This window comes from Nicotiana sylvestris, chromosome 5 (genome assembly GCF_000393655.2).
Source record: "Nicotiana sylvestris chromosome 5, ASM39365v2, whole genome shotgun sequence".
NCBI classification, from domain to species: Eukaryota; Viridiplantae; Streptophyta; class Magnoliopsida; order Solanales; family Solanaceae; genus Nicotiana; species Nicotiana sylvestris.
The window spans coordinates 4,087,734-4,112,927 of NC_091061.1; the positions used below are offsets into that span (position 1 = coordinate 4,087,734).

The 25,194-nt window shown below is 36.1% G+C and overlaps 2 protein-coding genes across 2 annotated transcripts; one reads left to right on the plus strand and one right to left on the minus strand.

Annotated features, from left to right (window-relative positions):
• Positions 1 to 6,966: 6,966 nt before the first annotated feature.
• LOC138868230 (uncharacterized) lies at positions 6,967 to 8,383 on the plus strand. Its single transcript, XM_070145759.1, has 2 exons — positions 6,967 to 7,609; positions 7,977 to 8,383. The coding sequence occupies exons 1-2, from the start codon at positions 6,967 to 6,969 to the stop codon at positions 8,381 to 8,383; spliced, it is 1,050 nt and encodes a 349-aa protein (XP_070001860.1).
• Positions 8,384 to 21,676: 13,293 nt separating this feature from the next.
• Positions 21,677 to 24,786, minus strand: LOC104242621 (transcription factor FAMA). The gene is made up of 5 exons (XM_009797695.2): positions 24,600 to 24,786; positions 24,128 to 24,247; positions 23,367 to 23,966; positions 22,427 to 22,843; positions 21,677 to 21,983 (listed from the first exon to the last, which is right to left on the minus strand). Exons 2-5 carry the CDS (start codon positions 24,149 to 24,151, stop codon positions 21,894 to 21,896), a joined length of 1,131 nt encoding a protein of 376 aa, XP_009795997.1. The 5' UTR covers positions 24,152 to 24,247; positions 24,600 to 24,786; the 3' UTR covers positions 21,677 to 21,893.
• Positions 24,787 to 25,194: the final 408 nt, after the last annotated feature.

The following is a 25,194-nucleotide window of genomic DNA, read 5'->3' on the forward strand; positions in this document are numbered from 1 at the left end:
CCTAATTGCAGGCTCCCTATAAAACAGCTTCTTAATTTTCTATTTTACTTATGTAGTTCATTCATTGGCATGTAATAATTTGTAAACAGATATGGGGGTGTTTAGTAAAAGGGGATGGGTAGATGTATACTTTATGGTGTAATACAGGTAGAAATCCTGCTCTTAGGACCTTACTTTCAAAGTCTGTCTGCTCTACTCAATAGAAAATATGCTCATAGGTTTTACTCGTTTGAATTTGATTACTTTACCCAATAGAAATCATGTCCATAGGACTTCATGTTTAAGTTTGTAGAAACCATGTCTATAAGGTTTTACATTCCGTCATGTTTAGAAACCATGCATATTGGTTCCAAACAATCATGTCTTAAATTAGTTCAATAAAAGACACTATGCCTATAAGACTTAATTCCGATTCAGTTATAACGAGTATTTCTGTATGTTATTATGCTACAACTCGATTAAAATCAGTAATTCGCCTAGATATCATGCCTATATGGAGCTCTACTTGCAATTATGTCTAATAGTTTAATTTAGTCTAATAAATCGACTTAATCACACCTAGTTTATTTATGAATTGGTTTTATTAAGTATTAAGCGTTTTCTGAAACAAGTTCTTTCAAACTGCCTCAATCACATTAGATATCATGCCTATAGGTATCAAAGGAGTCTACTTCAGAATCTGTTTGTTTCTACATTAATATAGACACCAATATTCTGCATATAGGCAAGCCTTTAGGGAGTTTTCAAAAATTGCATTTCTCTAAAACTATCTCTATCGCTTAACGTTTCTGATCCTAACAGGCTTTTAAAAGAGTCCCTAGGAAACTACTAAGGTGTAACTTCTGAGTCTAAAAGGAAAAGGGTTGTCTGTTTATGCATATTTACTTAGATATCCTGCTTTAGGACATTGTTTAATAAAAGACCCTAACTGTGCTTGAGTCGTGCTGCTTATATGTTTATTTGAGGAGGAAACTCTGAGCCTCTTAATTTTTTCCATTATGTGTGAAAGTCCTAAATGCTTTTGACTGTTGCCTTAGAATTTTTGCCTTTTAAAACCTTAGGGGTATGTCTAGAACCACCTATAGGTAGAGGTCCTAACTCCCTCCAGGATCATTAAGAAGGGACGTGTAGCAGCACGTAATAGGAATCGTTGACCAAACACTCGCTTTGCATGACCAATAAGGGGATGGGAAGGGTAGACATGTGATATGATGACTACGCGTTAATGTCACGTGTAGCCCCACAGTTGAGGAGTGTTTACCGGACATTGCGTAGGGTGATCCTATAGGATAACCAACCTAGGACCCCCCTTTACCTAATCATTTCTTATTAAATCTTTGTTTTACAACTTGTTCAAACCTTTATCTTACTACTTGAGTTATCCCACGTGCTTTACTTGCAACTTGTTTGATTCAATTGTTTATATGGACTAATTTGTGAATATAAGTTTGGCCGGGACCCACAGTTTTGGACCAAGAGGGGTGTCTAACACCCTCCCCTCGAGGTTATTTCGAGCCCTTACCCTAATCTCTGGTAATGCAAACCAACCCAAGAGTTAATCGCTCTAGGTGCCCTAACACACCATAATCTGTTAGGTGACGACTCTTCAAATACCCAATTCCCAAAAGGAAACGAGTCATTACACCTCGTGAATGTCGAAACCCGGACTTCTTCCCCGAAAAAAGGGAGGGAAAAAGGGGGCGCGACAGCGTGACAACTCTGCTGGGGATATTTTAGGCTCTTACCATCACGAACTTGTCTTTTACAAATTAGTCCAAGTATGCTTATCCCGTACCCTTTTCTCTTATCTGAATTTAACTGCCTATTTTTAAGCATTTACGATTTCTTTATTTCCTTGAAACTGACTTGTCTCTTTGTTTTCTTTTTCCTGTAACTGTCTTTTTAATTATTTATATACTGTATTTATTTTCTTATGTGAAAATACTTGAATACATGTTATTAATTGCTGCATAAATCATGCGCCGCATCATATTCCACTCATGCGTATCAAATCCTATAGCAACACTTTAATGAGTGGTTGCGCTCTTCCTATTTATTACCCTTAAATTTGGAAAGGCTTATTTGCGGTAAAACCAGTTGATCAGTGATGTAGTCGATAGTTCCGTGCCTTCCCCCTCAAGTTGTCCACTTGAGGGTACCAATCTAAAACCCCATAAAAACCTTACTTTGTTTAAATTGTGCATGCATCATGGTCAAACCTAGTCAGATTAGTTATGTTGTCCACATAATGATCATTTAAGATAAGCCTTATCCAAAGTCCATCGGGTTTTCCATAATCCCAATGAATGCAACCACGTTTTGTGCATTAATTTGGAGAATTAAATGCCGATATGTTGATCATAAATGTATAAATAGTCGAGACTGGTGGGGGTAAGGTCTAACCCTTTTGTTTTGCAGAAATTGAGGCACGAGGTCCCCAGATTCGGTATGGTTAGCAACATCCCTCCATTGTTGTTAGATTGGTGGGATGATCTTTCCTCAAGTGACAAGAAGCATGTGAAAAAGTATCTGGGTAACTTGCCTTCCTTGCTAGATATTGAACAAAACAACAAATTGATCGAGGCTGCCACCCTATTCTAGGATAGTGAAAGAGCTGTGTTCCGTTTCGGTGACATAGAGATGACATCGCTTCTAGAGGACATAGGAGGACTTGCAGGGTTGGCTTAGGATAGTCCTGGGCTTTTGGTGCCAGAAAATCGTACGAACAGAGGATTTTTGAAGATGATGGGGCTGAAAAAGAATGTCGACCTAGTGTGCTTAGATGACTCCTACATACCTTTCGAATATCTGTACGAGAGGTATGGCCAAAACAAGTCTTTCCGCACTTACCATGATGAGATCGTCCTCACTTCACTGGGTCACATCCACCGCAGAGTGTTCATGTTCATTGTGTGCTTTCTAGGGCTGATAGTGTTCCCAATGAAAAAGGGAAGAATTCACACTAGGTTGGCTATGGTCGCCAAAACTTTGATGGAAGGGATTAATAGAAAGACATATACCATAGTCCCCATGATCATAGATGACATCTACAGGGCCCTGGAGCGCTATCAAAGAGGGGTCAAGTAGTTCGAAGGTTGTAATTTATTGCTGCAATTATGGTTGTTGGAGCATATCCAAAAGGGTAGCTACCGTCAAGAATTTCCACGAAGGGCTTGGAGCGACCACATTGCCTTCCATCACCCTAAGCAGATGACCTACATTCCAGACAAATTTGCTTAGCCGGAGAGTGCCAGCGAATGGGTAGAATTCTTCGATAATCTGACCGAGGGACAGGTGCAGTGGATGTTTGAATGGTTCCCAACAAACGAGTTTATTATCAGGTCCAGGGATGCTCCACACTTGGTGTTGATCGGGTTGAGAGGGATATATCCATATGTCCCTATGCGAGTTATGAGGCAAGCAGGAAGAAAGAAGGTTGTACCAAGGGTTGTCAAGATGAGTCATTTCAGGGCGGATTTCCAGGACGATGACATACCTTACAAGTGCCAAGCTCAGCGCATGTGGCACTACAAAATCATTGTGGAGAAAAGCACTGTTAAGCCAGACAGATATCATACGGGGTGAGAGCCTCTCTACCCAGCATGGTTGGAGGACAATCTGAAAGAAATGGTGACACCGGAGACTAGTCGAGGGAACAGAATCATAGATGAGGAAGCTGAGGCCCAAGTCAAATACAACAGGCTACGCAAGAGGGTCCACGACTCTGAGAATGAGCATCGGAAAATACATGAGAGGAACATGAGGTTGATTGAGGAATGGAAAGAGATGGCAGTAACCTTGAACAGAAGAGTAGAATATATGGAGCGAGGAATAATGGAGCTGGAGGGCAAAGTCATAAAAAGGATCGAAAACTACTAGAATGCTGAGGGAGCTGAGGGAGGACATCTGGCCCGAGCCTACTTGCTGCTGGGACTGTGCAAGCTGGGAGATCTGTTTGATGGAGTACAGAAGATCGAATCTGGGGAAGGTCCTTCTGGGACCAAATAGATTAGATTTACTTGCTTTTCTTAAAATGTAATAAGGCCAAGTGCTAATAGTGACTTGTTTTATTATTATGTTAGTGTCATTTTTGGATTCATCTATTTCTATATTATGAAATAAAGCATTTATTGGAATTTGAAGTTCTCCAAATTTATTTGTCACTAGGACTACCTCGGACACAACGAGGCTCTCAAATTAGGATACGAGTTTATATTTCGCAATATGTGTTTAAATACTACAAACATTTCAGAATCTTCACTAACTTGCTACCTTTTTTTTGTTTATTTATTTATTATTATTATTCCCATCCCCTTAGGTTGGTTCATCCATACTGGTCTCATCAGCATATCATACCAGATCTAGAGGCCCTTCACCTCCTCCTCCTCTAAGCAACACAAAAAGTAGAGGTAAAGCAAAGATGGATGACTTAAGTGGAATACGAAAGGAAAACAGTGAGAACACAGAGACTTCCAACGGTCGTAGTACTCCGGCCCCGAATGGCCTGGTTTTGAGACTAGAACAAAAGATACTAGAACTGCAAGGAGAACTTGAGCAGGTCCGCAATTTGGAAAATTTGTCACTCACCCTCAATGTCCCTGATATCTACCAATAGAACACAAAGAACCCAACACCGCATCAAAACACACAAAACCAACAGCCATAAACTACCGCACCAAATCAATACACAACTCCACCCCAAAATATCAATCCATTGCCAATACCAACTCCACAACAACAACATCATCAACCAATTCAGTACCCACCAACTACTACTTACCACATGATAATAGGCTAAATTGTTTAATATAGCCTATGTTTTAGCTCAACTTAAGGATGGTTTACTATTGTAAATGTTCAAATAATGCAAAAATTGGCTCTAATCATGACTTTAATGTCTCACAGGAATTCAATAAACAAATGAGGATTTATGATGGTAATCAAGTAAAAAATGGAGTCAAATGACAAAAAGTTGAGCAGCAACATCTTAACAAGAGAAAACCCCACTAGCGCGAGTCATGTGCTGGTCATGCGCTCCCATGCTAGTTCAGTGATTTGGACAGAAATAAACTCGATATGCACAGGATGTGCGCTGGTCATGCACTCCCGCACTAGTCCTGTCCGGAAAAGCAATTATTGAGGGGTAAATTGGTCAATTTGGGAGTAATCCACTAAACTACCATAAAGTAAAAGTTCCATTATGGATGATAATCAGATTTTGAGGGGAGTAAGTGCAAAAATACTATTCATCCTTGAGAGAAAAGCCATTGAAGATCAAGCTTGGAGCTAAGAAAGAGAAGGACAAACATCATTTTGGATCAAGAGTTTAAAGAGTTCTTTCAAACTTTCTTCTTGTTGCTTGTTAATATTATGTTTAAAACTTTTATTGTTGAATTTTTGTATGATTATGAGTAGCTAAAAACTCTAGTATTCTTGGGTCATGGATGTTAGATAATTATGTTATTTGAAGCTTAGATTGAAGATATTGAATTTATTGTTATGGGTTGTTTATTTGATTCTGCTTCTAATTATTTTAATGCGTAGCTAACAGTGAAATATTATTTACGAATCTTGAATAAAACTTGACAAATAAAATTCTTGGTTTCATATAGAATCAAATAGAACAAGTTTTGAATCTCGGGCATCGGGTGAAGAATTCGCAATTAAGATAGACATATACTTAATTGCCTTGTTTGGTTGAAAAATAGGAGTTGTAAATGCATTCTTGCTAATATTAATACCATAGACATATAGGTATTAGTTTAACTTGAATAGATGCATAAGAACTCGAAAGATTCTTATGAATATTATTAACCCTATAATCAATAACCCGGATAATTCAATAAATCCATTTTAAGCTAAAATAGTAGCATAATTTCTAGCAAGTCCATGACCCGGGAATATATTTATCCAAATTGTTATAAACATATTGTGAAATTGGTGTAGTAATTTTGTGTTGAATTATTATGCAATCATTAAGTAAGTTGTAAATTGGTTCTTTAAATATTATGTAATAATATAGCATAAATTGATAATTATTTAAGTTAATATCAGTCAAGAAGTTGATTATAATTCCTCGTGGAAACGATACTTTACTTACTACTATATTACTTGTCGATCGCGTACACTTGCGTGAGTGTTTTGGTCGCAACAAGTTTTTGGCGCCGTTGCCGAGGAATTGAAATTAGCTACTTGACTGAGTTAAGCCTTTATCAGCTATTGGTTTAAGCATTAATTTTCAGTTCACTTTGTTTGTGTCACGCAGGCTCTTCTCTTAAATGCGTAGGAGTAGAAGCACAAGCAATCTCTTCCCTCTTTATCCTGAAATTGAAAGGACACTTCATAAGGCAAGGAAAGAGTTGGAAGCTAAATACAAAACAGAAAGAGCGTTGGACATCTTAGTTCAACCACATCCAACAGTGATGGCAGGTAATGGAGGGCGTCCGGTGATAGAAGCTGCAAGGCCAAATCTTGCTAATATGACTCAAGCTATTGTGAAGCCTGATATCACTGGTCACTTTGAGCTTAAACAGTATATGGTACAACTGATTCAGTCCACCGGGAAATATGTAGGTCTATCTCATGAAGACCCGCAAAGGCACATTCAGAATTTTTTGGAAATCACTGATACTTACAACTATCCAAATGTTTCCAAGGACTATGTCAGGCTGACCTTGTTTCCATTTTCATTGCTGGGGGAAGCTAAAGAATAGTTGCAGAAAGAGCCTGCTAATTCAATCCATACTTGGGATGATTTAGCAAAGAAATTCTTAATCAAGTTTTTCCCCACTAAAAAGACAAAGTCTTTGCGGAGTCAGATTCTTGGGTTTCAACAACGGGATGGTGAAACTCTTCGCCAAGCTTGGGAAAGATACAAGAAATTACTTCGAGACTGCCCACATAATTGTCAAACTGATGAGGTATTGGGCCATACTTTTGTTGATGGATTAGATAAGACTTCAAAAAATGAATCTTGATTCAGCTTGTGGAGGTAGTTGCATGACGAGGCCATATAGTGAAATACAACTTTTGCTAAACAACTTCACTGCCAATGATCATAATTGGCAAGGTGAGGGAGAACCAAGGAGAGCAATGAAACAAAAAGCAGCAGGGGTACTTGAACTTGATGACTTTTCCGCCATGAGAGCAGATATAGCAAAATTGGCGAATCAAATGAATAGAATGACAATGAACCAAACACAACAAATGCAACATGTTCAACAAATGTCGATTTGTTGTGAAATGTGTGGCGATAATCACACAAGTGACATGTGCCAAACGAATCCTGAATCTATTTATTATGTGGGGCAACAAAACAGAGGGCCGATGAACCAACAAGCCCAATATGGGAACACTTACAACCCAAATTGGAGGAATCATCCTAATTTCTCTTGGGGTGGGAATCAACCCAATCAAAATCAATTTAGACCCCAAGGAAATTTTAATCAACCTCAAAGGCTGCCACAACAAGCAGAAGAAAGTAAAAATGATTTGTTGAAAAAATTGTTGCAAGACAATCAGCAACTCAGAACGGACTTTAGAAATCTTGAAAGGCAAATGGGACAACTGGCTGCAAATCAAAATACTAGACCTGCAGGGGCTCTTCCAGGTGATACAGAAAAAAAATCCTCAAGTGAGTGCAATTACACTTAGAACCGGAAGGGAGTTAGAAGAAGTTCCATCAAAGAAAAAGAACAAGCAAATACCTGAAGGTGAATTAATTCCCAAAGAAGCACAATAGGAAAAGAAAGATGATACAATTCCAGCACCTGTAAACATTCCAAGACCACCACCACCATTTCCACAAAGGCTGCAGAAAAAGAATGATGATTGCATGTTCAACAAATTTCTCACTATGTTGAATCAAATTCAATTGAACATTCCGTTGGTAGATGCGATTCGGGGCATTCCAAAGTATGCCAAATACTTGAAAGATATTGTGGCGAACAAAAGGAGATTGACATAATTTGAAATAGTTGCACTTACTGAGGAGTGCACTTCAAGGGTTCAAAATAAGCTTCCTCAAAAGCTTAAGGATCCAGGAAGTTTTACTATACCAGTGAGAATTGGCAATATTGATGTAGGACATGCACTTTTTGACTTGGGAGCAAGTATAAATTTGATGTCGTTGTCCTTGTACAAGCAATTGGGTTTGGGAGATCCAAAACCCACAACTGTTATGCTGCAGCTTGCAGACAGGTCCATAGCCTACCCGGAAGGAGTGATTGAAGATGTACTGTTGAAAATTGGGAAATTTATTTTTCCAGCTGATTTTATCATCTTAGATTTTGAAGCCGATGAAAAAGTTCCTATTATTTTAAGAAGACGTCTCTTGGCCACAGGTGATGCTATAATTAAAGTCAGGGAAGGTAAAATATCATGAGAGTGGACAACGAGGAAGCTGTTTTTAATGTATATAAAGCTATGCAACTTCCTCGCCATTATGAAGAATTGTCTATGATCTCGGTCATGGAGATGGATGAGAAACTCATAGCCCCAAGTGTGTACTTGAAGGATTCTTTAGAGAAGGCAATTGTATTGTTTGATAGTCTGGAGATTGATGACGAGGTAGAAGAAATGAAGCATATTTTGAATGCATCTTGTGAATACCTGAAAGGATTAATTCCTTTTGAACCTTTGAACAGGCCAGATGGCCCACCTCCGAAACCATCAATTGAAGAAGCTCCAAAATTGGAACTGAAGCCTTTACCTTCTCACCTTCTTTATGCTTACTTGTGTAGTTCTGATACATTACCTGTTATTATTTCCTTTGATTTATCTAAATTGCAGGAAGAAAAATTACTGAGAGTATTGCGAGAGCATAAGAAAGCAATTGGGTGGACAATGTTCGACATCAAATGTATTAGTCCTGCTTTCTGCATGCACAAAATACTCATGGATAAAGGACACAAGCCAAGCATAGAACAACAACGCCGCCTAAATCCCAACATGAAAGAGGTGGAAAGAAAAGAGGTGATCAAATGGCTTGATGCAGGCATAGTATTCCCTATCTCTGACAGTAAATGGGTAAGTCCAGTGCAATGTGTCCCCAAGAAATGAGGGATGACTGTGGTAGTAAATGAAAATAATGATTTGATCCCAACAAGAACTGTGACAGGGTGGAGAATTTGTGTTGACTATAGAAAATTGAACAATGCTACCCGGAAAGACCACTTTCCCCTCCCATTCATTGACCAAATGCTTGATAGATTGGCTGGCCAGGAGTACTACTGCTTCCTGGATGGTTACTCGGGGTATAATCAAATCACTATAGCCCCAGAGGACCAAGAAAAGACCACTTTTACGTGTCCTTATGGCAAGTATGTGTTCAAAAGAATGCCCTTCGGTCTTTGTAATGCACCTGTGACTTTTCAAAGGTGTATGATGGCCATATTTACTGATATGGTTGAGAGGTTTGTGGAAGTTTTCATGGATGACTTTTCTGTTTTTGGATGTTCTTTCGATAATTGTTTAATGAACCTTGATAAAGTACTTGCAAGGTGTGAAAAAACTAATCTGGTGCTGAACTGGGAAAAGTGCCACTTCATGATGCGGGAAGGAATTGTTTTAGGACACAAAGTTTCCAAGGACGGTTTGCAGGTGGACAAGGCAAAGGTGGAAGCGATTGAAAAATTGCCTCCACCAATATCTGTCAAAGGCATCCGAAGTTTCTTAGGGCATGCAGGTTTTTATCGTCGGTTTATTAAAGATTTCTCGAAAATTTCTTCTCCTTTATGCAGGTTGCTTGAGAAGGATGCAGTTTTCAAATTTGATGATGCCTATCTGAAGGCATTCGAGGAGATGAAAGGAAAGCTTGTAACTGCACCTATCATCATTGCTCCTGATTGGAAGCATCCCTTTGAATTGAAATGTGATGCTAGCAACTTGGCTATTGGGGCTGTTTTGGGACAGAGGAGAGCTAAGATCTTCCATTCCATTTGTTATGCAAGCAAGATTCTAAATCCAGCTCACATGAACTATACAGTCACTGAAAAGGAGTTGCTTACAGTAGTGTGGGCGTTTGACAAATTCAGGTAATATCTTGTGGGGACCAAAGTCATCGTCTACACGGATCACTCAGCCATCAGGTACTTGTTCGAGAAAAATGATGTCAAACCAAGATTGATCAGGTGGGTTCTATTGCTGCAAGAGTTTGATCTAGAAATCCGAGACCGAAAAGGAATAGAAAATCAAGTGGTTGATCACTTGTCAAGATTAGAGAATCGGAATCATGTCACTGAAGGGGGTGCAATCAAAGAAACATTCCCAGATGAGCAGCTATTGGCAGTCACCGCAAGCATGACCACGTGGTATGCTGATTATGTGAACTTCATTGCAAGTGGAGTGACTCCGCCAGAATTAACACTAGACAAAAGAAGAAGGTTCTTGCATGATATGAGATTATATATGTGGGATGAGCCCTTCTTATATAGGCTTTGTACAGACCAGTTGGTCAGGAGATGTATTCCTGAGGAAGAGATGAGCGCCATCCTTCATAGTTGTCACGCCTCACCATATGGAGGTCATCACGGAGGAGACCGGACTGCTCAGAAAGTGCTACAATCAGGTTTTTATTGGCCCAAATTATTTAAAGATGCACATACATTTGTTAAATTGTGTGACAGGTGCCAGAGAATCGGGATAATCACTAAGAAGCATGAAATGCCACTACAGAATATTCTGGTGGTGGAGCTTTTCGATATTTGGGGAATTGACTTCATGGGACATTTTCCCTCCTCAAATGGTCAAAGGTATATATTGGTGGTGGTTGATTATGTTTCTAAGTGGGTGGAAGCCATTGCTCTTCCTTCCAATGACGCAAAGGTGGTGGTGAGTTTTGTCAAGAAGCATATCTTCACACATTTCGGAACTCCTAGAGTTTTAATCAGTGATGGAGGAACGCATTTCTGTAATAAACATTTGAACAATGTTCTTTCAAAATATGGGGTCAAGCATAAGGTCTCTACTGCCTATCACCCTCAGACAAGTGGTCAGGTAGAGGTTTCAAACAGAGAGATTAAGCAAATCCTAGAGAAAACAGTGAGTACCAATAGAAAAGATTGGGTTGGGAAGTTAGATGGTGCATTGTGGGCATACAAAACATCGTACAAAACTCCCATAGGTGCCTCTCCATATAAATTGGTGTATGGTAAGGCATGTCACTTGCCTGTAGAACTTGAGCATAAGGCATATTGGGCAATAAAGAAGCTGAACATGGATGAAGAATTAGCAGGAAAGAAAAGGTTACTACAACTTGATGAGCTCGATGAATTTCGCGTACATGCATATGAGAATGCCAAGCTTTATAAAGAGAAGACTAAGAAGTAGCATGATAAGCACATTAATCATAGAGAGTTCGAGCCAGGGCAAGAAGTTCTATTGTTCAATTCGAGGTTGAAGCTTTTTCCAGAAAAGCTTAAATCTCGTTGGTCTGGCCCTTTTGTTGTGGTTAGCGTGAAACCTCATGGAGTCGTGGAATTGAGAGACATGAGTTCAACATGCACTTTCTTGGTAAATGGGCAACGAATTAAACACTATTGGGGTGGTGACATTCAACGTCACAAAACCTCAGTAGATTTAATTGATGTATAATGCAATATGGCGTCGTGCCGCGACATTAAATCAGGCGCTGTGTGGGAGGCAACCCACAACTATATTGTAAATATAGTTTGTAAATGAGAATTTATAACTTGGCCTTATTGAGAGGCTATATGTTAAAAAAACAAGAGAAACGTTCAGTGATTAGTGCGGGAGCACATAACCAGCGCTAATCGGGTTTTAGTCTACCTCAGAAAAAAATGACTAGCGCGGGAGCGCACGACCCGCCCTAGTCACAGGTAACTTCGTTTTAAATTTTTTTTTTACTTCTTTAACTTAATAATACCTCCCCCCCACAACCTAAAAACCCCCATTCTACTAAATCAATCTGAAAACACTCCCCACCTCTTCTTCTTTCCAACTCTCCCAACAAAACCCTAATCTTTTTCTTCTTGTTCTTCATCAAATCTCCCTACCTCTTCATTCACCCCATACCCCATCTCCTCTAAGGTATGTCTTCTTCATCTTCTTCTTATTAGTTAATTTTTTTTATTTTCAGATTAATTTCGTTTTTATGGTGAACATAGTTTTAATTTTCTATTTTTTGTTCGATTTTCAATTTCTTTGCATATATTTAGTATAATGTCTTCATTTTTTTCCTTGTTTAGTTTTATTATGTAATATTATTATGTGGTTGTCAAGATTGTATATTTTTAGGGTAGTTTCTTAATTTTTTTCTTATTTAACATTAGAATGTAGCATTTATAGAAAATTTAAACATATGTTTGATGTTTGGTTGGGTTGAGGAAGTGAAAAATTAGGAGTATGGTGGTGTAAAGTAGTAATTGTGTTGGTTGATGGTGAATAAATTGTGACATAGGATTGGAAAAAGCTTGAAACTCAACATGCTCACAATGTGTTTGAAAAAATGCCTCTTTGGAGGAAGTGATGTGACCAGCTATGTGGTGAAGTCTAAGTAGCCCGGTTTGGTCACCCAATTGAATAAGGCTAAATCTAAACTACTTGCAGGTACCATGGCCCCTCGTAAATACCCAACATCAAGTTCCTCATCCAAACGCCCAGCTACAGCAAATGTTGATGGACGGCCCAGAAAATCAGTTGATACTAGGCCATTCAACAGTCAAAAGTTTGTGTCAGCCAAGGCACATGACAGATTTAACAAAAAGGAGGAGAAAACAATAGTGCATGAACAAGCAATGGATGCAAATGCTTTGGCTATTAATTGTCCCAACATAGCAAACGAGTTGAGGAGGCGTGGGCTTGACATATTCTTCGAGGATCCAATCGCGGCGAATGTAATGCTAGCGAGGGAATATTATACCAACCTTCCGGAACATGATAACTACAATGTTACAGTCCGAAAGCGACAAGTCAATGCATCTATAGAAACAATTCGGGATGAGTACAGGCAACCCCCAGTGGAGGAAGATTACATGGATATGTTCCAGGCATATAACAGCAAGCTAATACCATGGTCCACGTTCACTGACATAATTTGTCGCCCGGATGCAGATATCCAATGGTATAAATATGGGAACAAGTTCTACGCTAATGCCCTAAAGTTCGAGGCCAAATGTTGGTTGTACTTCATCAACAGCCATCTCTTGCCTTCCAAGAATTTGTCTGAAGTAAACATCCCTCGAGCTTGCTTAATATGGTGTTTCATGAATAGGGGATGGTTTGATGTGCCATTGTTGATACATAAAGAAATGTTCCAGAGGGTTAGAGTTCAACGCTACGGGTTGTATTACCCATCTCTTGTCACCCTACTGTGCCTTCGAGCCAATGTACCAAACAATATTGCTGCAGATGGACGACTAGATAAAGTCAATCCTTTCACGGCTAAAATGGTCACCAAAGGAAAGGAAGTTGTACATCCAACTGAATTGGTTGCTCCTGATTCTGATGATAGTGACGATGAGGAAGGAGAGGACCAACAAGAAGGAGCTGATGATGTGGAGATGGGAGAAGATGCACCACCTGCACAACCACAAGCTTTTGATGCAGCAGGACCGTCTAGGGCCAGTCGGGGACAAAGGATAGACCGCATGGAGCAGGAAATCACTGAAATTAAAACATCAGTGACAGATCTGGGGAGACGTGTTGATGAAATGCAAGATCAGCAGAAGAAAACGGAAAGCCAGCTCTTGGGTTGGCTTCGTGCAATTGGTCGGGCATGCAATATGGATACCGGTTCTGTCTCCGACCAGGACTGACTCCTCGGGGAAGTATCTTTGCTTCATCTCTTGTTTATAATGAAATACATGGGGACATGTCTCGCTTTAAGTATGGGGTGGAGGATTCCCTTAAACATATGTTTAATTGTTCTTAAATATTTTGGATGGTAGTAATTATTATGGATTTTTAGGTTGTTTCAATTGTTTTGGATTGTTGGAATGTTTTGGTGGTGTGGTACAATATATAATGTTTTGGGATTGCGTGACTATTTCACTTTTGTTTTTAAATGTTTTGGTGATTTAGTATTGTTGGAGTAATTGTTGTTTGTTCTTAAACATTTTTTAGTAGTTATATTGGCGCGGCCCGATGACGGATTCTTTTATATAGGAGTCTTGAGGGACTGAGCTTATAGAAAACAACAAAAAGATTTTTGTTTTTATTTTTTATTTTTAGGTAGTATAACAAATCCCCCTTGATTTTTCTTTAAGCCACGGTTCATTTCCAAGGGTTTATTTTGAACCGGGCATAGGTAGTTTTAAATTTCTGTTTTCATTTTTTTGATTTGTATATTAAATAAAGGGATGCAAGCTATAGAAGAGAACTCATATCGTTGACACACCTGAACACATTAGACCCTAGAGTGCTACGACTAGTCCTAATTGTCGAATCTCAGTAAAAGTGCCTTAAATTGTATATTTATCACTGAATTGCTGCTCATTATGGAGAGTCTTGATTAGCTAATTCGAATGAGTCATATGCTATGAGTGGTGAAAATTATACAGTCCATGCATTGTATTTGTGTCTAGAACTTGCCTGGTATGTGAATTAAAGCGAAATACTAGGTGATGCTCGATTTATAAAAATGATCTTAGGCTTTCTTTGACCTTTTTGAGCTTAATTGCTAATCACAAATAAAATTTATCCCTAGTTAACCCTTTTGAGCCTATAGACTTTTCTTTGGCAACCACATTACAAGCCTATACCCTTTTGTTCTTAATTGATCTTGTTTGAAACTTTTTTCTTCTTAAAGCACTTTAATTGTTAGAAGATTGCTAAAAGAGTTAAGAAGAAATTAAGTGTGGGGTGGCTTTTGAGTGAAAACCATGAAAAGATTAGAAAGTGCACTTGTTATGTAACATGTACACCACTAGCGGAAATTGAATGAATAAGTACATTGTGTTTTATTCCAGTTAGAGGGTATGAATTAATATAGTGCTTAAATAAGAAGGGATTATTTGGTGATATATTGTTTGTGAATAAAAATAATTGGGTTGAAAAAGAATAATGATCGCAAATTATGATGTGTTAAAGTGCTTAGGGGGGTTAGTCACCTTTCCTAAATGCATCATACCTATCCCTTAGCCCACATTACAACCATGAAAAAGTCCTAATTAATTTTGAGTCGAGCTAGCCTAAATTAGTAGAGATTTATATTACGGGCAAGCTTATAGTACCCATTGCATGCATGTGACTTCTATTGTGAGAGTGAGTGTTTTAATTGATTATTATAAGTATATGACTTGAATGTGCGGAGTAATTACCAAATATTTCTTGTTGGCATGATGGTGAGGGCATATGACTTGTGACAGAAAAGCAAATCTTGACTTCTGTGAAGAGTAAGTTGAGGAAGTTTGAATATTGCATAGCACTTGAGAGACAACTTTAAGGCTAGGATTGTTCACTGCTAGGTGTTAAGTATGTACAATGTTCTAGGTGTAATGCGTGAGGGGAAATGGTTGAGTGAAGAATTCTCTAAAAAGAATATAGTGGATTGCTCGAGGACTAGCAATAAGCTAAGTGTGGGGTGTTGATAATAGGCTAAATTGTTTAATATAGCCTATGTTTTAGCTCAACTTAAGGATAGTTTACTATTGTAAATGTTCAAATAATGCAAAAATTAACTCTAATCATGACTTTAATGTCTCACAGGAGTTCAATAAACAAATGAGGATTTATGATGGTAATCAAGTGAAAAATGAAGTCAAATGACGAAAAGTTGAGCAGCAACATCTTAACAAGAGAAAACCCCACTAGCGCGGGTCATGCGCTCCCGTGCTAGTTCAGTGATTTGGACAGAAAGAAACTCGATATGTGCGGGATGTGCGCTGGTCATGCGCTCCCACGCTAGTCCTGTCCGGAAAAGCAATTATTGAGGGGTAAATTGGTTAATTTGGGAGTAATCCACTAAACTACCATAAAGTAAAAGTTCCATTATGGATGATAATCAGATTTTGAGGGGAGTAAGTGCAAAAATACTATTCATCCTTGAGAGAAAATCCATTGAAGATCAAGCTTGGAGCTAAGAAAGAGAAGGATAAACATCATTTTGGATCAAGAGTTTAAAGAGTTCTTTCAAACTTTCTTCTTGTTGCTTGTTAATATTATGTTTAAAACTTTTATTATTGATTTTTTTATGATTATGAGTAGCTAAAAACTCTAGTATTCTTGGGTCATGGATGTTAGATAATTATGTTATTTGAAGCTTAGATTAAAGATATTGAATTTATTGTTATGGGTTGTTTTTATTTGATTCTGCTTCTAATTATTTTACTGCACAGCTAACAGTGAAATATTATTTACGAATCTTGAATTAAACTTGACAAAGAAAATTCTTGGTTGCATATAGAATCAAATAGAACAAGTTTTGAATCTCGGGCATCGGGTGAAGAATTCGCAATTAAGATAGACATATACTTAATTGCCGTGTTTGGTTGAAAAATAGGAGTTGTAAATGCATTCATGCTAATATTAATACCATAGACATATAGGTATTAGTTTAACTTGAATAGATGCATAAGAACTCGAAAGATTCTTATGAATATTATTAACCCTATAATCAATAACCCGGATAATTCAATAAATCCATTTTAAGCTAAAATAGTAGCATAATTTCTAGCAAGTCCATGACCCGGGAATATATTTATCCAAATTGTTATAAACATATTGTGAAATTGGTGTAGTAATTTTGTGTTGAATTATTGTGCAATTATTAAGTAAGTTGTAAATTGGTTCTTTAAATATTTTGTAATAATATAGCATAAATTGATAATTATTTGAGTTAATATCAGTCAAGAAGTTGATTATAATTCCTCGTGGGAACGATACTTAACTTACTACTATATTACTTGTCGATCGCGTACACTTGCGTGAGTGTTTTGGTCGCAACACCACACTCCCCAAAATACACCAGTACTCATTCCCGATCAACAAAACTCCACCAATGACCATCACTATGCCCAAGTCCCTGACACCCATCAGAGCAACCCCATATACGTGGAAACTATACCATATTCTACCCAACGTGGAAACACTTAGTGATTCTTTTCATGATAATTCTGTTCTTTTCACGTTCATTGTTTCCAAAATTTATGTTTTAGATACTCATGACAATCTGATTATTTTATAGTAGTAATACACTATGAAATAATAAGGTGATTATTTATCTAGTATGTTAGCAAGCTTTTTCAATAACTTCAGCTTATATAGTGCTGAAGTTTTTATAAATGAACTAAATAACGTTAGCATCTTCTGGTGAAGTTTTTGAAAAAACTTAATGACAAAACTAATGAATCCATGACAAAAAAACTTCAGCTTATGTAGTGCTGAAGTTTTTATAAATGAACTAAATAACTTCAACATCTTCTGCTGAAGTTTTTGAAAAAGCTTAATGACAAAATTAATGAATCCAGGACAAAAAAACTTCAGCTTATTTAGTGGTGAAGTTTTTACAAATGAACTAAATAACTTCAGCATCACAAAACTTCAGCTACTAGAATGCTTAAGTTAAGCAATTACAAACAAAAACTTTAGCAAATAAAGAACAAAACTTCAGCTATTATGCTTAAGTTCAGCAATTACAAACAAAAACTTCAGCATACCTGGTTCAGTAATTTTTTCTACTTCAGGCCCGTCTACTAGAATGCTGAAGTTTTGCGTGATTGCCTTTGCTATTTCAGGTTGTATGCTGAGTTACGCGAAAAATTGGGTAAGCTTGTAATTCATTTTGCAAAGCGGACACAAGTTAAAACATGACCCAAAAAACGGGTATAGATGCAATCCCCCGAAGAAGTCCAGGAACTAGATCTAGTCTTTCGAAGCCCATATCCAGTTAGGTCCCTTCTCCAAGTCCAGTTTTAGTATATCCTCTATTCAATCTTGGCTAAGTTTCGTTTTTTTTTTCGGCTAAGGAGTAGCATTTTATTAAAAACATAAAGTAAACTTATTACAAATCAACAAATGTACCAGCTTTTCACATTAGTTTGAATCAATTTTTCGATTCAATTTGATTTCTCAGTTTTTCTTGAACTCACTTGCACAAGGTTTTAAACTAAGAACGCCCTTATTACATGAGTAGTATACAATAAGAAGATACCTAAATAAGTAAAAGACAAGTTATGTCAATTGTTGCAAGACCGACAATAATAGATGAGAGTGGATATTAAGCCTTTAATGCAGGGTCAAAATTACATGTATTAAAGGGTGGTTAATTGGTCATCCTTCGCCGAAAAATTATACTGCATATATAGGCAGAGACATCTCAAGAAAAATTATGGCCTAAAGCCAAACTTTAATAAGAGGCCTTAAATTTATTTAATAATTTTTTTGTTTTGTTTTGTTTTTGTAACGATTGCATACAGATCCATTTATACATATCTTGATTTTTCACTCGGTTACCCGCTAGCTCCTACCACAGGAGATATTTGGTAACTCAACCTTACTAAGCCGTATATTATATTTTATAAGAAACATATATTGACAGTTGAGATACTATTTTTATAAATTCTCATATTGTAATAATCTCAATTTTTTACTACTAAGTAGATATCATAATAATTTTATACATTTGGAATAATTCAATTCTATTTTGAAGTAAAAAAAAAAAAAAAAAAAAAACGTTATTCGATCTCATCTCCAAAAGATACTTCATTGTTTTAATTATCTGGTCGTCATCAAGTTATTCGTTTTCATATATTGCTTGTTTCTTATAAAATTTAATTATTTATCTTAATAACTTCTATCACATTCAAAAATATGAAGTATAAAATTTAATCTCGTTATTAATAAATTTATAATATATATAAATAATGTATAAAATTAAACAATTTTGGGGCCTTCAATTTTAGGGTGTCTAAAGCAATTGCTTTAGTGACTTTCCCATTGAGCCGACACTGTATATAAGTAAAATATTAGATTTTAAAGGTACATAATATATATCGAACATTCTTTATGCGGAACTTTTTTCACTTATTTTAAATTTGAATACCCTTAAGAAAATTCTTGACTCCATCACTGCTTTAATGCCCAATATATCTGCAATACGGGGGTAATGAAAATGCCGATCTTAAGATGGATAAATGCAGCTATAAAATATCACACAGGATTAGAAATAATTACATCCATCACTAGGTGCAAGTAACATACTTTGATGATTAAATAAGAGAATAGTTGCTTGAGATATTTTAATCAATGTTTTACAAGGTGGGGGCGTGAGGCGGGGCATTTTACCTCTGACGAGGCGAGGCGTAAGCCCTAAGACACAAGGCGTAAGTCCCACGGATCTTTAAATTTTACTAATTTCAAGAATTTTAATATAGTATAAAATAAAAAATATTAATAAAAATTACATTAAAATCAAAAAATTATAATAAAAATCTATTTAAAATATTTATAAATTATAATTTAACTATGAATAATATAAAAAGTATGACATATATCATAATATGCAAATTAGCTGCAATGTCGTTGCAACTCAAACAACAAAAGTAATATATTCGATGTGAAATCTTATATGTATCTCTTAAGGAGTATTGAATCTTGAAAGATATTTGATATTATAATTTGATATTTTTTTAAATACTCCTTTTAATTAATATGCTTTCTATTTGAAAGAGAATTTATGTAAAAACATAATTCACGATTTAAATATGATTCTCTAGCATAATTTATTTTTAAGTTTCAACAAGTTAATAAAGTGACACATAATTCACCATACCATACCATGATAACTAATTATTTGTAAATAGTTACTAGCTAATACTGGACTATTAAATTAATAAGTATTGTATCTCGTAAACGTGAAAAAAATAATAGTTGGGAAAATAATTATTAAAAAAAATTAAGGACTATTATATAATAAAGACATAACAAAAGTTAATAAATAAATAATTTTAAATGAAAGATTTATTTAAAATTTATTATCATAGCAGTCTTAGTGGGTAACGTGGAATAATTTTAATTTTAATTATGACATAAAATACTCTTAATTTACTGATTAAGAAAAAAGTAATTTTGAATAGCCAATGATTTATTAACTTTTGTTATGAGTTACAAGAAAATTTGAGGATTTACAAGGTTCGTTACACACAATTGCATAAAGTTCTATTAGGCAAGCCCAATACGCTGGGCGTTGGGCGTGTCTGGGACGTAAGCGCCGATGGAGGCGTAAGTCTCACGGAACTAAGCCCCACACATAAGCCCAGGGGCGTTTTACGAGTGCCCCGCCCCGGAGCGAGCCCCGAGCGAGTCCCAATTCTACCTTTTAAAATAGAGATTTTAATCGTCTATGATATGATAGACAAGAGGGGTTGCTCTGATGGTAAGCAACCCCCACTTCCAACCGAGAGGTTGTGAGTTCGAGCCTCCCCAAGAGCAAGGTGGGAAGTTCTTGGAGGGAAGGATGTCGGGGGTCTATTTGGAAACAGTCTCTCTACCCTAGAGTAGGGGTAAGGTCTGCGTACACACTACCCTCCCAATGCTTGTAAAAATAGAAACATTGTAAAAGCCAAAGTCATGTACATGTGTTATTAAGTGCAGGACCAGTTCTTGTCCAGTTGACCTTTGTAGACACCTCAATTTCCATGTTTGTTTTTTTTGTGAAATTGTCATGTTTCATTAACCAACGGCAATTTTCATTAAAGGACCATCTATAGTCAGGTTTATTAATTTGTTGTTTTGTAAATACAAAGCAACTCATAATTTTATTATTATTATGGGGTGGTGTTGATGTCGTCGAACCAATATCAAAACTTCACAGAAGCGAATCCAGAATTTAAATTTTATGGATTCAATAAGTAAAAAAATTAGCATTAAACTCATTATATTGTTAAAGTTATGAGATCGTATTTACTATTTGTTCATATTTTAGATTTTTTACACATAAATTTATGTCAGAAACTTCACAAATATTGAAAAATCTTTTATGTCACTGAAACCCCCACACAAGAAAAAAAAAATGAATAAATAAATTATAAAATTAGACCATACCAAATTCTTAGGACAGGAGACCCTATCATGTAATGCCAGCCTAATAATCCCAAGATTTAGTCCTGACAAGTCAAACCAATCTATGAGATGAAGGTACGATTTGTTGGGCACGTTGACCTTCCCTAAGTCACACAAAATAGCCAAAAATAATAATAAGACCTTATTAAACACCATATAAGATAATGTCAACATAGCCACTCTTATTTGGGCAGCCGGTGCATAAAGTAACCCGTATTTACGCAGGATCCGTGGAAGGACCGCACCTCAAGTGATGTGATGTAGACAATTTAATCTAATGCAATCATTATTAGCTGTTTCTACGGCTCAAACTCATGGCCTATAAAGCACAAAAAAGTAATTTTACCGTTGCTTCAAAGTTCTCTTCCATAGCCACTCTTATTTCTTCCCACAAAACAATATCAAGCATATTTTTCCTACACACATATCTTGATAATGACATTTCTTTTAGCTGTAAATTTAAGGAGAGGCAAGGCTATAGAGAGAGTGTTAAATTAAACTGTATAATTATCTCATCAAAAAGTTGATTTTTTTTTTTGAAAGGGTACACTTTTAATTACTTAATTACGTATATATTATATCGAGATCAAGAGAGAGATGACAATTCGTGCTTTGGGTGCATATGTAGGCATAACAAAGCTCAACTAAATTTGTGACATATAATAATGATTTAGATCTTTTACGAATTAATATATCGAATTCTCAAGAGCTTTGCTCCCAATATACATCTCGGGAATCTAAAATATAACATACAAATTTAGCATTCTTATATTAATGGTCAATATTTATTACTACTAATTATATGATATGCCTTAGAGTGGTTAACTAGAAATACAAAAATTAGAAAATTATAATCTTCAACTAGCTAGTTGACATCATATGGGGCTATTTGCATGAATGAAACTGAATATTTGCTGGATTGAGTTTGCTATATCATCAGCTGTGTACCTTGTTTCACCAGAAATCTGCAAAATAAATAAAATAAAAATTAAATATACTATTACATGAGGCAATAAAGAACTTGCTCATATTAAAGTTCATTTGGAGTATTTTAAACTTATGTTGCTTAGACTGTTCAAAAATATCGCTAGGTATTTATCGGATCCTCCAAAAGTAGTGCATTTTTGGACAATTCGGCAGGGGTACGACCAGAGGCGGAGCCAGGACTTCAACCTTGTAGGTTCTAGATTTTAGAACACGACTTCAAGTGTTAGTGACTGTGTTCTAAATTTAATATTTTTACATATTTGATGAATTTTAAACACCAAATATACTGATTGAGCAAAAACGATTGGATTCAACTGAACCCTAACTCCGCCCCTGGGTGCGACAACATTTTGGAGAGTTCGAACAACATAGCGTTAAACATTGTTACTATGTGAAAACAATTAGGTGCTATTATAAATACCTTGACATTGAATGAGTAGAGAACAGTTTGCTCAATAGTAGTAATATTTGTATGAAGAATATTAAGCTGCATATCTTCTAATGCAGCAATAGTCTTAATAAGTTGGCCAGGTCTTCTTCTTGATAGAATCTTGATCATTGCATCAAACCCTAAAAGTTTCACTTCAACATCAGCCAAACAAGACTTACTCTCAGCTGTTTCTTCTTGAATTCCTGCTTCAATATAATCATTTGGAAGAGGAAAGATTATTGGTTGTTGAGGAGTATTAGGGTTTTGAATTGATGAATTATCTCCTAATGGTCTTGGACCATTATCTCCATAGATTCTTCTCCTTTTTTGTGACTCAAGACATTGTAAGAGTTGTTCTAACTCTCTCACAAACTCAATTGCTCCACCAATAATTGATGCTTGATCTCCCTACAATAATGTCGAGGACATCAGTAAGTAAATAATAGTGTGTTATTTCTAACAATTTAATTAAGCTTTCAGATAAGATGGTCATTACACACTTCAGTATGGTATAAGAGCATGTCATAGAGGTTCTTTGTTCGAGTTTCACATACGACCAATAAGAAATTATCAAAAAGAACTTTAATGTCTTGGCACAAGAATTAATTAGGCTCACATGTGAGGGGACGCATTGAAGACATCATTAAAGGGCAGCCCGGTGCACTGAGCTCGTGCTATATACGGGGTATGGGGATGGGCCGGACCACAAGGGTCTATCGTACACAACCTTACCCTGCATTTCTGCGAGAGGCTGTTTCCACGGCTCGAACCCGTAACCTCCTGGTCACATCATTAAATAAATAAAAGTATGCTCTCTCGAACAGTCTAAACTTTTAGATAAAGTGGTCACACACAGTTTAATACTCTATATAAAAAACTTACGATACTATTTATTTTTCATAAACTTAATTTATAGTCAAGAATTTGTTACCCTTTGAACATAGGAGCCTGGCATGAGAGACCTCAAAACTCGAAGATGTTCATTCATTTGCTTTCTTCTATTCCTTTCCACAGCAATATGTGTCATTCTTTGGCTTTCAACTTCTTCAGTAGTCTTTACTCTTGGTCTCTTTCTCTTATTGCTTTTGCCTTCATTCCCTGGACTTCTTTCAATATTTTCACCAACATATGGTAATTGCATTGATGTATTAGCCTTTTCATCTACAACTTTAAATTTCTCTTCTTTTTGTGGTACCATTAGGGTTTCTTGATCATCATCTTGCAACGACTTTTCGTTTAAAACTGGGAATTTAAGGAAGTAAACAGGATCAATCCCCGCATCTTCCTCTGATACCTTGGCTTGATTTAAGGCTAATTTTGGTCCAAAATCTGCAAATTGCATCACATCCGCGAAGCTCAACTTGTCAAGAGAAGTACCAGAGGGACAAAACCCTAATGAACTCTCGTGTTGTTGTTGTTGTTGTTGTTGTTGTACAGAATGCGAATTAAGCAAATAATCAACCATTTGATTTGTATTATTTGCTACATGAGAAGTTTCACCAACCATTTGAAAAGTTGTAGGTAAAGAAGCCTGCAATAATATTTCATGTTCAAAGTGAAACAACATATATGGAGAGTCTAAAAATATAATGATATGTCAAAGTAAGAGATATTACAAACAATGGAAAATGATAAAAGGAAAACTGAGGAAGTACAAATCTCTCTATATATATGTGTGTGTGTTTTGTGTACCTGGCTGTTTTCTCTTTTCTCCATTGTATGTTTGTAGTTTCTTTGTTTTTACCCTAAAACTCTGACTGTTCACAAATTCATGCAAACTCAAATTTGATGAATTTCACTCTTTGGGTCCACCTGCATGAAACAGACAAATTCATCATCAAACTATCATGACAAGATTTTTAAGAAACAAAACCAAAAAAAAGATATTCAGGAAAATACTTCTTTTTAAATAATAATATTACTATGAAAATAAAATTATAAGAATCAAATGAAAAAAGTTGTATGTACAAGAAGCACCACGTTCCTCAAAATCAAGTATTTTCTTGACGCGGAGTATACTTTTTACGTATAAATCAACAAAAATTTCAACAGATATTAAATTCGAACCCATAATTTTAAAAGTACAATGAATTCAGTGTGAGTCCATCAAATTAAAATTTTAAATCCGTCCCTCATAAAAAAAGATAGAGATTTGAAGACTAACCTTTGGACAACAAGTAGTGGATAAAACAAGAAGAGGTAAACTTAAGTGAGATTTTGCTTGAAATAAGAACAAAAACCAAAAGGACAGACCAAAACAGATAATATATGGTGTTGAAGAGATTATCTAAAATGATGGACCAATTTTTCCAGCTAGAAGTTGTCTTTGACTTTTATGTGATATTTGTTTGTATTTATATATCTCTCTATATATTAAAAAAATTAAAAATACATGCATATAAAGATATATATATATACATAAGAGGAGCCTGTGGATTAATTTCCACCTCACAAATTTACTCACTTTTCACCTCCACATATTAATGTGAATCACAGGCAGAACAACTTTACCACCTCTTTACATGAGCTTTTAATAAATACTTAAGCTCTGATATGTGATTTTTTATGATTTTGAAGAAATTGAATTTTTTTCAAAGTTTGAATTTTTCTTTGGATTGCATATTGGAGATATTCCTTTTAATAAAATTCATGCACGTGAGCACTTTAGCAGCCTAGAAATTGTCAATTGAAAAATTAATGTACGAAGGTGAATTGTCATCACTTGGACTTGCTTCATCGTGGGGCAAGTGAAACGAGAC

What these genes read in the sequence shown, in the direction of transcription:
- LOC104242621 (XM_009797695.2), bottom strand. Translation starts at nt 24,151, where the DNA reads ATGGAGAAAAGAGAAAACAGCCAG. An exon ending in CAGGCTCCTATGTTCAAAGG is followed by an intron (nt 22,844 to 23,366) that starts GTAACAAATTCT and finishes ACATTATTGTAG; the next exon opens with GGAGATCAAGCATCAATTAT. An exon ending in TCTACTCATTCAATGTCAAG is followed by an intron (nt 21,984 to 22,426) that starts GTATTTATAATA and finishes TTTATTTTGCAG; the next exon opens with ATTTCTGGTGAAACAAGGTA.
- LOC138868230 (XM_070145759.1), top strand. Translation starts at nt 6,967, where the DNA reads ATGAATCTTGATTCAGCTTGTGGAGGTAGTTGCATGACGAGGCCATAT. An exon ending in ACCTGCAGGGGCTCTTCCAG is followed by an intron (nt 7,610 to 7,976) that starts GTGATACAGAAA and finishes AATTTGAAATAG; the next exon opens with TTGCACTTACTGAGGAGTGC.